This window comes from Calliphora vicina, chromosome 5 (assembly GCF_958450345.1).
Source record: "Calliphora vicina chromosome 5, idCalVici1.1, whole genome shotgun sequence".
NCBI classification, from domain to species: domain Eukaryota; kingdom Metazoa; phylum Arthropoda; class Insecta; order Diptera; family Calliphoridae; genus Calliphora; species Calliphora vicina.
The window spans coordinates 63,483,945-63,498,537 of NC_088784.1; the positions used below are offsets into that span (position 1 = coordinate 63,483,945).

A 14,593-nucleotide genomic window follows, 5' to 3' on the forward strand; every position below is an offset into this window, starting at 1 on the left:
TTGTTGAATTCTAGCGACAAAAACATATGAATATTTTATTATAAATCATTGAAAAACTTAAGATATCACAGTTCAACTTACGAAATTCTATTGTTTACATTGTCAATTAACTTATTATTTAAAAAACTGGACTTCACGACACAGAATTAATAAATAAATAAATAATCATTACAACACAAACATATACTATAAGTCAAACTTAATACTAATATCACAGAACTTCAACTGATTTAATAATTAAATATTGCAGCGGAATATTGCAGTTTTGTGTTATCCTTGTCCTCTTTCGTGTTCATTGTATTGTGTATTTTTTGTTGTATTCTTAAGCTTTCAAGAGTGTATCGTTTGTTCTCTTTTTGTTCTCTGTCCAATATCTTAATATTGTCAAAATCCATCTTATGATTGCACTCCTTTACTTGCAGAGATAATGCCGTCGTTATTTTTCCTTTTTCAATATCTGTCTTGTGTTCATTAACTCTCGTCCCCAACATTCTCTTTGTCGTACCAATGTAAACCAAGTTACATCTCTCCCTTTCATTACCGTCACATTTTATCTCATAGACCACATTATCACTCTTAAGTTTGTCAATTTTTGTTTTGTTGTTTGTAAATAGATGCCTCAGTGTCATATTTGATTTGTAAGCTATTGTTGTTGTTTTCTCTGTGATCATTCTCTTCATTGTTTTTGTCTCCGTTAGTTTGGGAATAAATGGTACACTGTAAAAAACTTTTTCCTCCTCAGTGTTTGGATTTTTCTGCTGTTTTTCATATTTTAGTACTTTGTTGATTAAATTGTTCGTCATATATGTTGGGTAACTATTCTTTGTAAGTATTTTTCTTATTCTATTAATATTGGTTTTCCTGTATTCAACATCACTTATCTGTAATACTTTCCTTATTAAATTCGTCGCTGTACTTATCTTCATTTTCAATGGTTGTGTAGAGTTGAAGTTAACCATTCTACCTGAAGATGTGGGTTTCGTGTACCAATTTGTCCTTATTCTTCCATTATCCTTGATGATATTGATGTCCAGATACGGTATTGACATATTCTTCTCGCGTTCTATTGTAAATTGTATCTTATTGTGATAAACGTTCATTGTTTTTAATATCTTCTCTTCGTCCGATTTCCTTATAATCGCAAACAAGTCATCCACATACTTAGTGATAAACTTAATCTCTATATTATTAGCCCTTAATTCGTCAATTACATCGTCCAGTAGTGTGTCAAGTACAATATTTGCAATTGTTGGCGATAGGGGGTTTCCCATTGGCATACCATATGTTTGATGGTAAAATTTATTGTCAAAAGTGAGATAGTTATTATCAGTTAAACAAAACTGAAGAATTTTCAAAAATGTTTGCCTTGGTATTGCCGTGTGTTCCTTAAGTGTTTTCCATTTGTCAAGTATATTCCTTATAGCCAAGTGAATCGGTATATTAGTGAATAATGATACCACGTCATTGCATTGTTTGATCGTTGGGAATGAAAAAAAGCATTTATCTAATGAAAAAATAAAAATAATTTTTTGAAATTTTTTTTTTTTTGGATTTTTTTTTAACTTTTTTTTTGTTATTTGCAAAAGTTTGGCCACAATTACTGACCTTGAAATCATTAGTGTAAAAATTTGATTTTACCACGCCCCTCCGCCCACAGACCGAAAATCAAAAATCTGAAGATGCACTGAAAATTTTATTAAAATCTGTCCAGCCATATCTCCGGAACCACTATGCCGATTTCCATAAACCATCTACAGGCCATCCCCAATGTACCCTAAAATTTTGGTTGAAATCGGTCGACCCGTTTTCGCAGTTAGTGGTGACATCAAAATGTACAATTCTTTTTATATATAAGATTACAAATGTATTGAGTTTCTAAAACTAAAATTTATATAAAAATTGTAATAGGATTGCAAATATTAGGAACAATTTGATCCACATTTTTTCCGAACTATTTCTTTTATTTAGATAATTTATGGTCTTACAAAAAAATTTCAAGTCAATATCTCAATTAGATTCTAAAATATGCCACTTTAAACCTCCGCCCTTCAAAAATATTGCACTCAAATGTAGGACACATTTTAATAGCTTAAACTCGAATACTCCTTGGCTACGCCCACGTTAAATTTTATACCAATCGGAGCAGCCGTTTATAAATGCCAGATTTATTTCCAAAAAGTTTTGATACAGTCCCACTGCACGGTGGTCAATTCCGGCCAAAACTCCATATCTTCTTTATTTCTTCATAAAAATTATTTGAATTTGTTAATTGTATTAAGAATAACATAACCGATCGATCGATGAATATTTCGATGTTCAAATACAGGGATTGGCCAAAAAAGCATGAATGTTCTAAAAATATCAAAAAAATATTGCATGTAAGTAATCTAAGCTGAAGTTTAGTCCAAAAATAAAGAATAACATAAGTGATCGAAATAAAATTGGTCATTAAAATGTCCGATACATATACAGGGTTTGGCCAAACTATAACACGGTGCTACGATGGAAAAAAAACTTGGAAAACTACCTAGCGTGGGTTATATATAGGGCTTGCTGAGTACAATGCAAATTGTGTCAACAAATTTCGGAAACATCCTCAAATTCAGAAGTTATTCTGAAAAAATCATTTTCAGTGATGTTCGTCAACTTATTGATCTGTAACTCAGTCAGTTTTTGATTACTGATTACGCTTTAAAATTTCATGCAATTTTTTATACATTTGTAAGTTATAAGTATTGTTTTTGTTAAGAATATCTAAAAGAAAATCAAAACTTATCAACTTTTTTGATTTCAGCCGCTTTTTATTGCTAATTTTGATATGGAAGCTTATAAAAATCTTATTTGGTAGCAGAGTGTAATGTACGTTTTAAAAGTATCGACACAAATTAGTTTATTCATGTAAATGACTGAAATTTGGTCCAAAAATAAAGAATAGCATACGTGATTGAAAAAAATATTCGTAAAAATTTCGGAATACATGGTTTGGCCAAACTGTCATGGACGATTTGAAATTATTGATAAAATAGGTTATTCATGTAAATGCCTGAAATTTGGTGTGCAAGTTAAGAACAACACGCTATCGCAAAAAGTATTAGAAATTGCATACAGGGTTTTGCCAAATAAACATTGACGTTATAAAAGTATCGAAAAAAGTATGTAATTTCTAGAAATGGCTTTAATTAGGTTTATAATTAAAAATAATATAAGAGATCCATTGAAAACAGTTCGACATACAAATACATGGTTTGGCCAAATAAGCATAGACGTAAATAACTCTCAAACTTACATAATTTTTGAAATTTAAAAAAAGACCAAATGAATGTGTAAAATAAGAAAGCACTGAAATCGTTCTGGTTATTGGAGTGGCACGTAATTGCAGCTGAAATTTATAGTACTTACTCTTGATACTTTACTTCTTTAAATTTTTTCTGACCTTTCAAACTTTGTTTTTAATTTGGTTTCTATAGATTTAAAATTAGTTCCCAATCACTTCACTTTTATAAAAAAGAACACGCAAAACCACCGTAATAACCACGTGTTATGGTTAACTGCTAACTGTTTATTAAAAACGAGTCCTAATTTGCAAAAAAAAACTTTAAAGAAAAAAGCACAAGCTACTTCGATTCAAAAGTAAAAAAATCACATTTTCAAATATTAAAACGACAAGAAAAAACCTTTGATTTACAGAACTATAAATAACCATATAGTTATTTCATAGCCAAAATAACAATGATACTGTATATTTTGAGGTGGTAAGAAAAATTTACCATCAAACTTTTATAAAAATTAAAAAACAAACAAAAATAAATGTTTGACCGGAATTTACCACCGTGTAACAGTACACTGTCTTTTTAAAGACAGTTTCAAAACTCCATTTTCAATTTTTCTAATATATTGTCTAAATAAAATTCGATCTAGATTGAATTTCGAAAAAGGAAACATAACAAAGAAAATTAGTTTATTACATTTTACATTTTGGTTCCATATAGTTATGAAACTCTATTGTATAGTTAATGGCTTGTTCCTCATCTTAAACTGTATCAATCGATTTGTACTTGATGACTTCACCGGGTAGCTTCCATTGAATTTGATGGTTTATTTTATTTAAATTGTCAAATAATACAATTGATCGTTCTGTGGGCGAAAAAAAAAAATAAATTTTTTTATGAAAAATCTATTTATCACTTTCGTGGTATTTTTATTATTAACCACTCAGTTTTACCCAAGTTGAAATATACTTGTCCGAATTAAAACCGAAAACTGCAAGTAATATAAACTATAGCACGTAAAATTAGTCCAACATTTTTTTCCCTCGGTAGAAAAAAACATAATAATGGAAAAAAAAATTTTGTAAAAAAATTTACCAAAAAGAGGGATCAATTTCAATTTATTTAGAAGGAATACAAATCCATTTAAATTTAATTTCTAGGATGAGATACAAAAAAGTACCAAAACTCGGATTTTGCCCGTAAATGTATAAAGTCAAAATATACCACATATCTACCTATTTGCATAAATTAGTTCCGGGATTTTATCCGTTTCCAAAATTCCAATCGTAGTTAATTTACACATCGGGAGAGGTACCTACATAGAAAATTTCAAGTCATACAAATTTTTGGAAGTTCAAAATTGTTGTATGGGATAATTTAAAATGGACCGAATCGACCTAAAGCAGTGTTCACAAAATTCCCTTTCTAATGACACAGATTTGGAGTTCATGGGTTGGATGGTTTCCGGGTCTATAACATTCATAGGTAGGTACAAATTTTAAAATGCTTGCACAAATTTACAAAAGTTCGAGTATTTTTGGCAATCATTTTAGATGCGTTAGTTAAAGCGCCTTTCAAAAATCTGTCACATGATACCACAGGTTGCAAATTTTGAGAAACGGCATCTCAGAATATGAAGTTGGGAACATCCACAACAATTTTTTGGGGCCACCCTAATGTATATGTATGGGTATCTAAGTGCACATTATGCTTATCAAGATTGTTTATAGCAAACACCACCGCCACAGAGGGTTGAGACTACTCATGTGTAAATTTAGTTTAGTGCAGGAGTAACTATATGGTACTACTTCATTTGTACACGTAAAAAGCAGAAATACTAAGATAATGTGGCAAGTAAGCCAGAGATAGCAAGTTGGCTAAAAACTTAAAGCCTTTAAATGTGTTTATTTAAGAATTGCAGAGTTTTTGATATGGTAATCTAGCATATATGTTGTAATAGTGGCCATAGGACTTTGGTGACTTAATTTTAGAAAATTATCTGACAATAATTTAGAAAAATTTGTATTCTGTTTTCTGCAGTTGTAAATATATACTAACAACGCGGAATAAACATTTTTTTTATTTTTTTTTTAATTATTTTCCAATTTATTCACAAAATTTTACTTCTTTGTTTGATATACATAAAATTGAGTAGTTAATATTCTTCTTCCGATTGATTGAATTTTAAAAACATTTTTCATAATTCTAGAAGAATCAATCTAATTTTATGATCGATATCTCATTTTTTTGCTATTATATGTGGGTTTACGAGAAAGGAATAAACCTGAACAATTTCTTCCGTTTTCCATTCTTCATGACTTTTTAAAACACAAAACTTTGCTATTTTCACGTAAAAAATTGAATTTTTGCTTCAATTTGTTGTTATAACTCCGAAACCACTAAGCCGATTAAATCACAATACATGAACGGATTAAAGACTATGTAAATTTAAACATTCCTAAGTTTATCCTAATAACATCGGACTAACCCTTTTTGAGTTATTATTAATTATGTGGAGAAACGTCTAAAAAATTTAAAAACAAACTTCTCCATAGAATTAAAAAAATTGGAATATATTTGTACTTCTGGAACCACAATACATCAAAATTGTGCAGTGGTTTAAAAAGCCTCTAAATTTTTTTCGACTTTGTTGCCCTGTTTTTGTTATCAATAAAAAGTTCAATTTTATGCCCTAATAATTACTATGCTTCCAATTAATATAATTTTTATATGAGAACTATCAGTTTATCCAGATATTGAGAAAAATTTGGTTATGTGATTTCAGTTATCAGTTATTTTTGTTGAATTTTATAGTCTTTAAATTAATTTTTGGGAGAAGATCTTAATAGAAGCTATGGAAAATTATTGATCGAACTTCAAAAAGTTTGGCAATGTGATTTATGTTTGTATACGATTTTTTTGAGCTATGAACAACAATATCTTATCGATTTTTGTTAATCGATACCAACATCTCAAAATGAATAAAGCCCTTTCAAATGATTTTTTTAAATAGGCCTTAGATGGGAGCTATGAATAATTTATATGTATATAATTTAAAATATTAGGGGATATTTGTTTTATCTTTTGTTAATTTCAGTTTTTAAATTTATTCAATAAGCTAAAACGTTTTTGAGTTTCCGAATATATGTTGTGTAACCTCTTCCACATTCGAAATAACTGTATATCTTGAAAACAAGAGCTAACCGAAAAAAAATTCGTCAAATTCGTGTACAATGTAATTAGACATAGCTCCCATATAATGCCCATTTTCGAAAATCACCATAAAGAGCATGAATATCTCAAAAATTTTTTTAGCCAAATATAATTCAAAATAAAATACAATAAGCAAAAGTCATGTCACCATTATTAAATTGAAAATTAATATAATAGCACTGTATTTGAAATTTAAATTTTATGAATATTTTTCTATGGTAATGCACATAAATATTTTCCATCCCATTTCATTAACTATTACGAACATTATGCCAATTTGAATGTGTTCTTTGATATTTTGTTTCAAATGTATTTTTATACCAAACATCAAAAAGATTGGAAGTATATTGATTTTGTCATTCCGTTTGTAACATATCAATATATTTGTCGCACACCCACATTAGTATATATATTAAGGGCCCTCATAAGATTCTAAGACTATTTAGTTATGCCATTCCGTCTGTCTGTTGAAAACCCGATAGGTCCCAAACGAAATCAGCTAGCTGGATGAAATTTTCCACAAATACTTTCTATTGATAAAGCTTGTTTGCTATTCAGTCGGTCTATTATTTCACCTAGCCCCCATACAAATGTCCTCCAGAAATACTATTTGAGCAGTCATAAATATATTAATTATGCTGCAATCCTGATAAAATGTTTGCACAATTTAGTACTAAGTACCCTGAAATTATACTGTACAGTATGGCGAATATCGGGAAACATTTGTCCCTAGTCCCAATACAAGGGCCTCTTCAGCAAATGACTTGAACATTCATAATTGTCTTATAATAAGTAATATCTAAATGAATTTGGACAAAAACAAGTTTTATATGAACCTAAATCTTTGGTCCATAATTGACTCATATAACCCCTATATGAGAAAAATATTTTGTTCATACGCATTGATGAAGGGTATTCAAGATTCGGCACAGCAGAATATAACACTCTGAGTTGTTTTGTTTGTTTTTTGAAGCATAGACAGATAAAAAATATGTATGTATAATAACAACTGTCACTATATTCGTTAAACGTCCAACTTAAACAACAAATGGTAGACACAACAAACAAACAATTGGCAAAAATAATAATAATAACAAAATACAAGACAGCGATAAACAGTCTTAATTAGCAATAACTACTAAACCAAAAATTCAACAAAAGTTAATTCAAAGGGGGGAAAATGAACTCATGAAACCCATCCTAAAAATTAAACGTAGAGATACTACGTATACACTTGTATATGTAGGAGTATGAAGTCCCTTTTCAGTGAATTTGTATTTTAAGGACGCTAATCACACTCACATACAATACATACTAGGGTGGTCCCGTTTATATGGAGACAAAATTAGGTTTAGATGTCTCCAACTAAAATTAAAAATTATTTTGCTTGAGGAAATCATTTCTCAAAATATATGACCTTGATTGAGTATTCAGTGTACTGGATCAAAGGATAAAAAAGCTTGTTTAAGGTTTTTTCCACAACATACCAATATCTCATGTTTCCTTTGCGAGAAATATTTAAAAAAATCATAAAAACCTTAAAAAAGGACTTTTTTTCTTGGGTCTAGCTCACCAAATATTGGAGCATGCAAAAACATTTTCAGAAACGATATCTTAGAATGAATTATATTTTTATTTTGGTTGGAAACGTTCACAACATTTTCTTTGGGCCACCCTATTACACACTCATACCAACATACTCATAGGATTCAGTGCGTGCAAGTTTTATCTTATGGTCTCTAAATGACTGACAACCGTTAAGTGAACTTGAACTCGTAAGGATAAAGTAACAGAAATCACCTCACTTCACCATGAAAGTTAATACACTGCAAAATATATGTATATATAATAGATATATATATATATATAGATTATATATAGATTATTCTTGTTTTTTCTAATTATTCCAAAGAAACTAGGTAAAATCTGATATCCTATGAAAGTATTTAAAAATAGCAAAATGTCTAGCTTTATTAGTTTATCATGAGTGTAATTTTTTATGTGGATACCATATATAAAATATCGAGAGTTTACTTCTTCTCATAACTGTATTCTCTATTCAGGGTTCCCATGTACTATTCATTGGTATCCCCAACCAAATTTAAAAATATAACGACATTTTTTATACCCTACACCACGATAGTGCTGAGGGTATATTGGGTTAGTGCTGATGTTTGTAACGTGCAAAAATATTTACCTAACACCCACCTTAAAGTATACCAATCTGCACAGGATTCTTAAGCGACGTTGAATTGAATTTGGTTAGAATCGGTCCATTATTTCTCCTAGCCCCCATACAATTGCCCTATCTGAAAATAGTTAAGCTCTCATACATAAATACCTTAATTATAAACATATCCAAAACAAATTTAGTATCTATCGGTCCACAATGTGCCATAGCTCCATAAAAGGTCCATTTCCGAATTCGACTTCTCGAGCATAAATATCTGTGGACTACTGTGACACTAAAAGTTAACTACTGAAAATTTGAGCCAAATCGGACAACGATTTCTGGACGCTCTTCGAGGTCAAAGTTGAATAGGTGAAACTCGATAACTTTCTGCATTATTTTCTAGAAATATGTAGAATTATTTATATTAATGAATATAACATTAAAACATTTTTTTTGGAAATTAACCCATCTTTTATTATCGCCAAAATTCGGACAAATTTTTCAGTTTTTGTAAAAATTTTGCTACAAATAAATACTTTTGTAATTGAATGCAAAAGAATCGAAATGTGTACGTAATTATGGTTGTAATGAGATATAAATGACAGAATTTGGTTAAAAAATGTTAAAGTTATTACCGGGGAAACCGGAAATGCGCTCTAAAAAAAGCATTTTAAGCGCTTTAAATATGCAGTAAAAACTTTAAAATATGCTCTTAAAATTTAAAAAATGTGCTCTTAAAAAACAAACTTTTACATAATTTTTAACCAAAAAATATACTTTTATTTAAAAAAATCAATACAATGCATTTCTAAAAAGTTAAAGTAACATAAAATAAACAAAAATAACAAGAACTAAATCAAGTATAACAAAAAATAGGAACTTAAGTTATTATTATTAGTTATTATTATTATTATTATTATTATTATTATTATTATTATTATTATTATTATTATTATTATTATTATTATTATTATTATTATTATTATTATTATTATTATTATTATTATTATTATTATTATTATTATTATTATTATTATTATTATTATTATTATTATTATTATTATTATTATTATTATTATTATTATTATTATTATTATTATTATTATTATTATTATTATTATTATTATTATTATTATTATTATTATTATTATTATTATTATTATTATTATTATTATTATTATTATTATTATTATTATTATTATTATTATTATTATTATTATTATTATTATTATTATTATTATTATTATTATTATTATTATTATTATTATTATTATTATTATTATTATTATTATTATTATTATTATTATTATTATTATTATTATTATTATTATTATTATTATTATTATTATTATTATTATTATTATTATTATTATTATTATTATTATTATTATTATTATTATTATTATTATTATTATTATTATTATTATTATTATTATTATTATTATTATTATTATTATTATTATTATTATTATTATTATTATTATTATTATTATTATTATTATTATTATTATTATTATTATTATTATTATTATTATTATTATTATTATTATTATTATTATTATTATTATTATTATTATTATTATTATTATTATTATTATTATTATTATTATTGTTATTATTATTATTATTATTATTATTATTATTATTATTATTATTATTATTATTATTATTATTATTATTATTATTATTATTATTATTATTATTATTATTATTATTATTATTATTATTATTATTATTATTATTATTATTATTATTATTATTATTATTATTATTATTATTATTATTATTATTATTATTATTATTATTATTATTATTATTATTATTATTATTATTATTATTATTATTATTATTATTATTATTATTATTATTATTATTATTATTATTATTATTATTATTATTATTATTATTATTATTATTATTATTAAGTTAATGATATTTTATATAAATATGAAGACACTTCTTCAATTAAGGTTATTATTGCAATAAATTACAAAATGTTGACTTAAATTTTCAAATAAAAAACAATGTCTATTGGATCTGAAAACATTTTTATACATAGAAAATGTCCTTTCGACATCAACTGATGTTATAGGAGCAAATTTAAAAGATAATATTTCTTAACTCTTAATTTTGAAATCTGTTTTGAGGAAAGTCCTTTAAACTGTTTACAAATGCTTTCTATAATTTTGAATCCTTCATTTTTTTCTATTATTTGATCAAATTTTATTTTAATATTAGTTTTAACACTACAATTTGGTATTTTATCAATATTTTTAAATGTTTGTTCCACTAAATTATACTGTACGGTCATTGTAAGCACAGCTGTTTGAAGTTTTTTAATAAATGATTCAATAAATCCAAAATTTGAAGTTATAAAAATTAAGTTATTTTCAAAATTGTTGGCTAAATAATTAACAGCTGAAAGCCTTGTTCCAGAGTTGCAACAGGCTCTGGTGGCAATTCTAGAGTAGGATACATTTCTTTTAATGTATCAATCCTATTTGGGGCTTTTAAAAATACCTTTTTCACATTATCAATAACCTTGTTTACGATGAAAACTATTTATTGTACATTCTCTTAATATTAAAGAACGGATAAGTTTGAATTAGAACTAAAATTTGATATTTAGATGGCGCTATTATTAAAATAGTACTTATTTTATATTACAAAAAAGCCATCTATTTTTTAATTTTGAATTTTAAACAAAGAAAGTAAAAACCTGTAACACAACAGCGAAAAATAAGTAAGACAAAATTTGTTTTTGATAAAGTCAAAATATGCTATTAAACAGTAATATATGCTCTAAAACGCAAAAATATGACATTAATATGCTCTTAAAACAAATATATGCAAAAATATGCATTTAAGGGTAAAATATGCAAAAATATGCACTAACAAATGGATGCCAAAATACTTAAATAGTTCTGAAACGTGTAAATATATTATCCATGTGCCCATTAGACTCTCCTAGTGTTTATAAAAAACCGGTTTGTCGGTTAACCGAAAATTGGCTTTTTTTAAAAAACCGTTTTTTCGGTTAACCGACATCGAAAAAACCAGTTAAACCGGTTAACCGTCATATATGTGTAGAAAACATAAAATGTCCAATGAAGTATATACAGCTCTAAAATTTTTAGTTTTTAGTAGTCAGGAATGGTTAATATTAAATAACTGTAAATATACAGTCAAAAGAAATTGATTTAAATAAGTTGCTAAATATATAATAAGTCCTTGTATTAATTATTGGTTTATTCATTAAATTTCAACCAAAAAATGTAAATCAATTTTTGAATTAAATATTTGATAATTTTTGAAATTTATTATCACCTCGAATTTCTTATATGAAACAAAAAATTTTACATCCCAAAAAAGGACCTATAAGATGTAATCGCACTTCTTCTTAGCTGTGATTATTTGTCATTATAAATCTCAACAAATAATTAATAAATCTCCATTATCAGAATTCAAAAATATTTCAAATCATGGATTTTAGAACGTTCTTTGTCTCTCCTGTAATATTTCTCAAAAGCTAATGAAATGATTAATAAATTAAAATTTTAAGTACAAAACACACTAATAAAGTCAAATTTATTGAACGAAGGTATGTACTAGGGTATTCATTCGACTAATGATCGTTCGATTAATCGAATAATTATTCGAACAATTTAAAAATGGCCATTTTCGAATAACGAATAATTCGAACAATTTTATGTAGAATAATCGAATAAAACAAATAAATGTTCATATATATTTAAATTTATTAAATTGCTTAATATTTTTCATAATTCTAAATTTAAATAAGTAATAATGACTCACAAAAATTGTATTGTTTCTGAAATTCGACAAATAACTAAAGACAGAAGGACTTTCGATCACTGTAGAAACAAATCTTTCAAAATATTTAACTTAGACTTGAATCAATGAAAATAAAAGGTACGGAATAAAATATTTGTTATTTAGCTGGCGAGATATTTGAAGAATCGCAATTAATAATCAAAATATTAACTTAGATTAAAGTGGCGTTGAATGTGATTTTGAAACGGTCGTCGAAATTGATATTGAGGATGACATTTATAATGATTACATTGAAATAGATGAGGGCCATGATTTTAAAATATTTGTATATAAGTGATGTTATTAACCGCGTACGTAAGTAAGTGTTGCAAAATATTTAATAAATCCAATGATAAACACAAATATTGCAAACTAACGTTTTGTTGCAAGAAAAGCAAGGAGTTCGTCTTATACATGGTTTTGAACATCGCACAGTGGTATGAGAAAAAAAAAGAGGGAAATAATTATGTAACTTCTAAACCCTTAGTCCGATTTGAATGAAATTTCACATGGGCAAAGAGGAAGTGCTTTCGAGTTTAATTTTTGAATTTGGACCTCATGAGCCCACCAGGAGCTGGGCCAGGGGTCCCCAAAGTACGACACCTCGGGTATGTTCAATTTTAAAAATGATCCTATTTCTTCGTTTGTGTTCAAAAAAATTACACATACATAAAACTACATAAAACTATCAATTATCTCTTATAGCTTAGGAGATATTCGCATTTGAAAATTAAATTTTCAACATTTTTACATACCCTACTCCAATTTTTTGATGACCGCGGTTCCAAATATTTCCGATTTTCTCAACATTTTTTTAACAACTCGCATAAAAAAGCATGTCGCCTACATAACAACATTTTTATGAATGTAAATAACAGGGCTAGGTAAATTATATGCGAGTTGTTAAGTTTTCCCTATTTAATTTGCCACGTAAAAAACATAAGGTATACATGTTTTATATCAATGGATAGAGGATTGTCTACTTTCCAATAATGTAAACAACTTTTGACAATTAAAAAATTCATGGAATACTTTTTTGAAAAATATGACAAAAAATGCTTTTTATTGAGTTTTTGCATACATACAAATTTTTCAAATTGAAATTAAATTTTTATTTATGAATATTTGTTAATGAAATTTCACAGTTATGTAGATTTTTCTATATAAAATAAAAAATAAAAACAAATTTTAAAATTTGTTATCAAGTATTCCGCAAATCCCAAAAATGGGATTTTTTCGTTTTTTTGCCTATAATATCCATACCAGAGGCGGGGTTATCGGAACCCTTTACAAAGTAATTAAGAACATATTGGCCCATCTAAAACAGGTTACTATATTTTTATATCGACTATGCGATTTGAGAATTTTTGCCCTAAAGTTGAATTTTACATAAAAAATAGGCGTTTTTTTAATGTACCTGGTCCCCTCGGTATCAAAAATTATAAATTTCTTTTCATTTAAAATATTTGATGTAAAGTCAGCTTTTCAAAAAGTACAAATTCATTATACATCCTCTTAGAATTTTTTTAGATAACTTAAAAAGAATAAAAGTACTTTTTTCCCAAAAAAATAGAGAAAAATCGCCTTTTTTAAATTCAAAAATTAAACTCGAAAGCACTTCCTTTTTGCCCATGTGAAATTTCATTCAAATCGGACGAAGGGTTTAGAAGTTACATATTTATTTCCCTTTTTTCTTTTTCTCATACCACTGTGCATCGTTGAACATCTTTGTCTAACATAGCAAAGTGGGGCAGAATCAAACATTTTTGGAAATAAATCTGGCATTTCTAAACGGCTGGTCCGATCGGGATAAAATTTGACGTTGAAGGAGTATTCGAGTTTAAGTTATTAAAATGTGCCCTACAAATAATCCAGGGGCGGTGCTATGAGGCCTCAGGATAGGGTAAGTAGGGTAATATTCAAAAAATAGTTGATTTTTGCTGTTTTTTTTGGACAAAAAGGAGACTTCACTCTTTTTTTATTAAAAAAAAGCTTTCTTTAATAACATATAAGAATTTTATATTATTTTTGTATAGGTATCCTTGCGGTGAACATTTTGGTACAAAAAACATGTCCCATTTTTTTAAAATGTCGCCACTACGTC

At 26.7% G+C, this 14,593-nt stretch overlaps 1 protein-coding gene across 1 annotated transcript; it reads right to left on the reverse strand.

The window, feature by feature from the left end:
- Positions 1 to 230: 230 nt before the first annotated feature.
- LOC135961324 (uncharacterized) lies at positions 231 to 1,271 on the reverse strand. Its single transcript, XM_065512820.1, has one exon. It carries the CDS (start codon positions 1,269 to 1,271, stop codon positions 231 to 233), a length of 1,041 nt encoding a protein of 346 aa, XP_065368892.1.
- Positions 1,272 to 14,593: the final 13,322 nt, after the last annotated feature.

What these genes read in the sequence shown, in the direction of transcription:
- LOC135961324 (XM_065512820.1), bottom strand. Translation starts at nt 1,271, where the DNA reads ATGGGAAACCCCCTATCGCCAACAATTGCAAATATTGTACTTGACACA.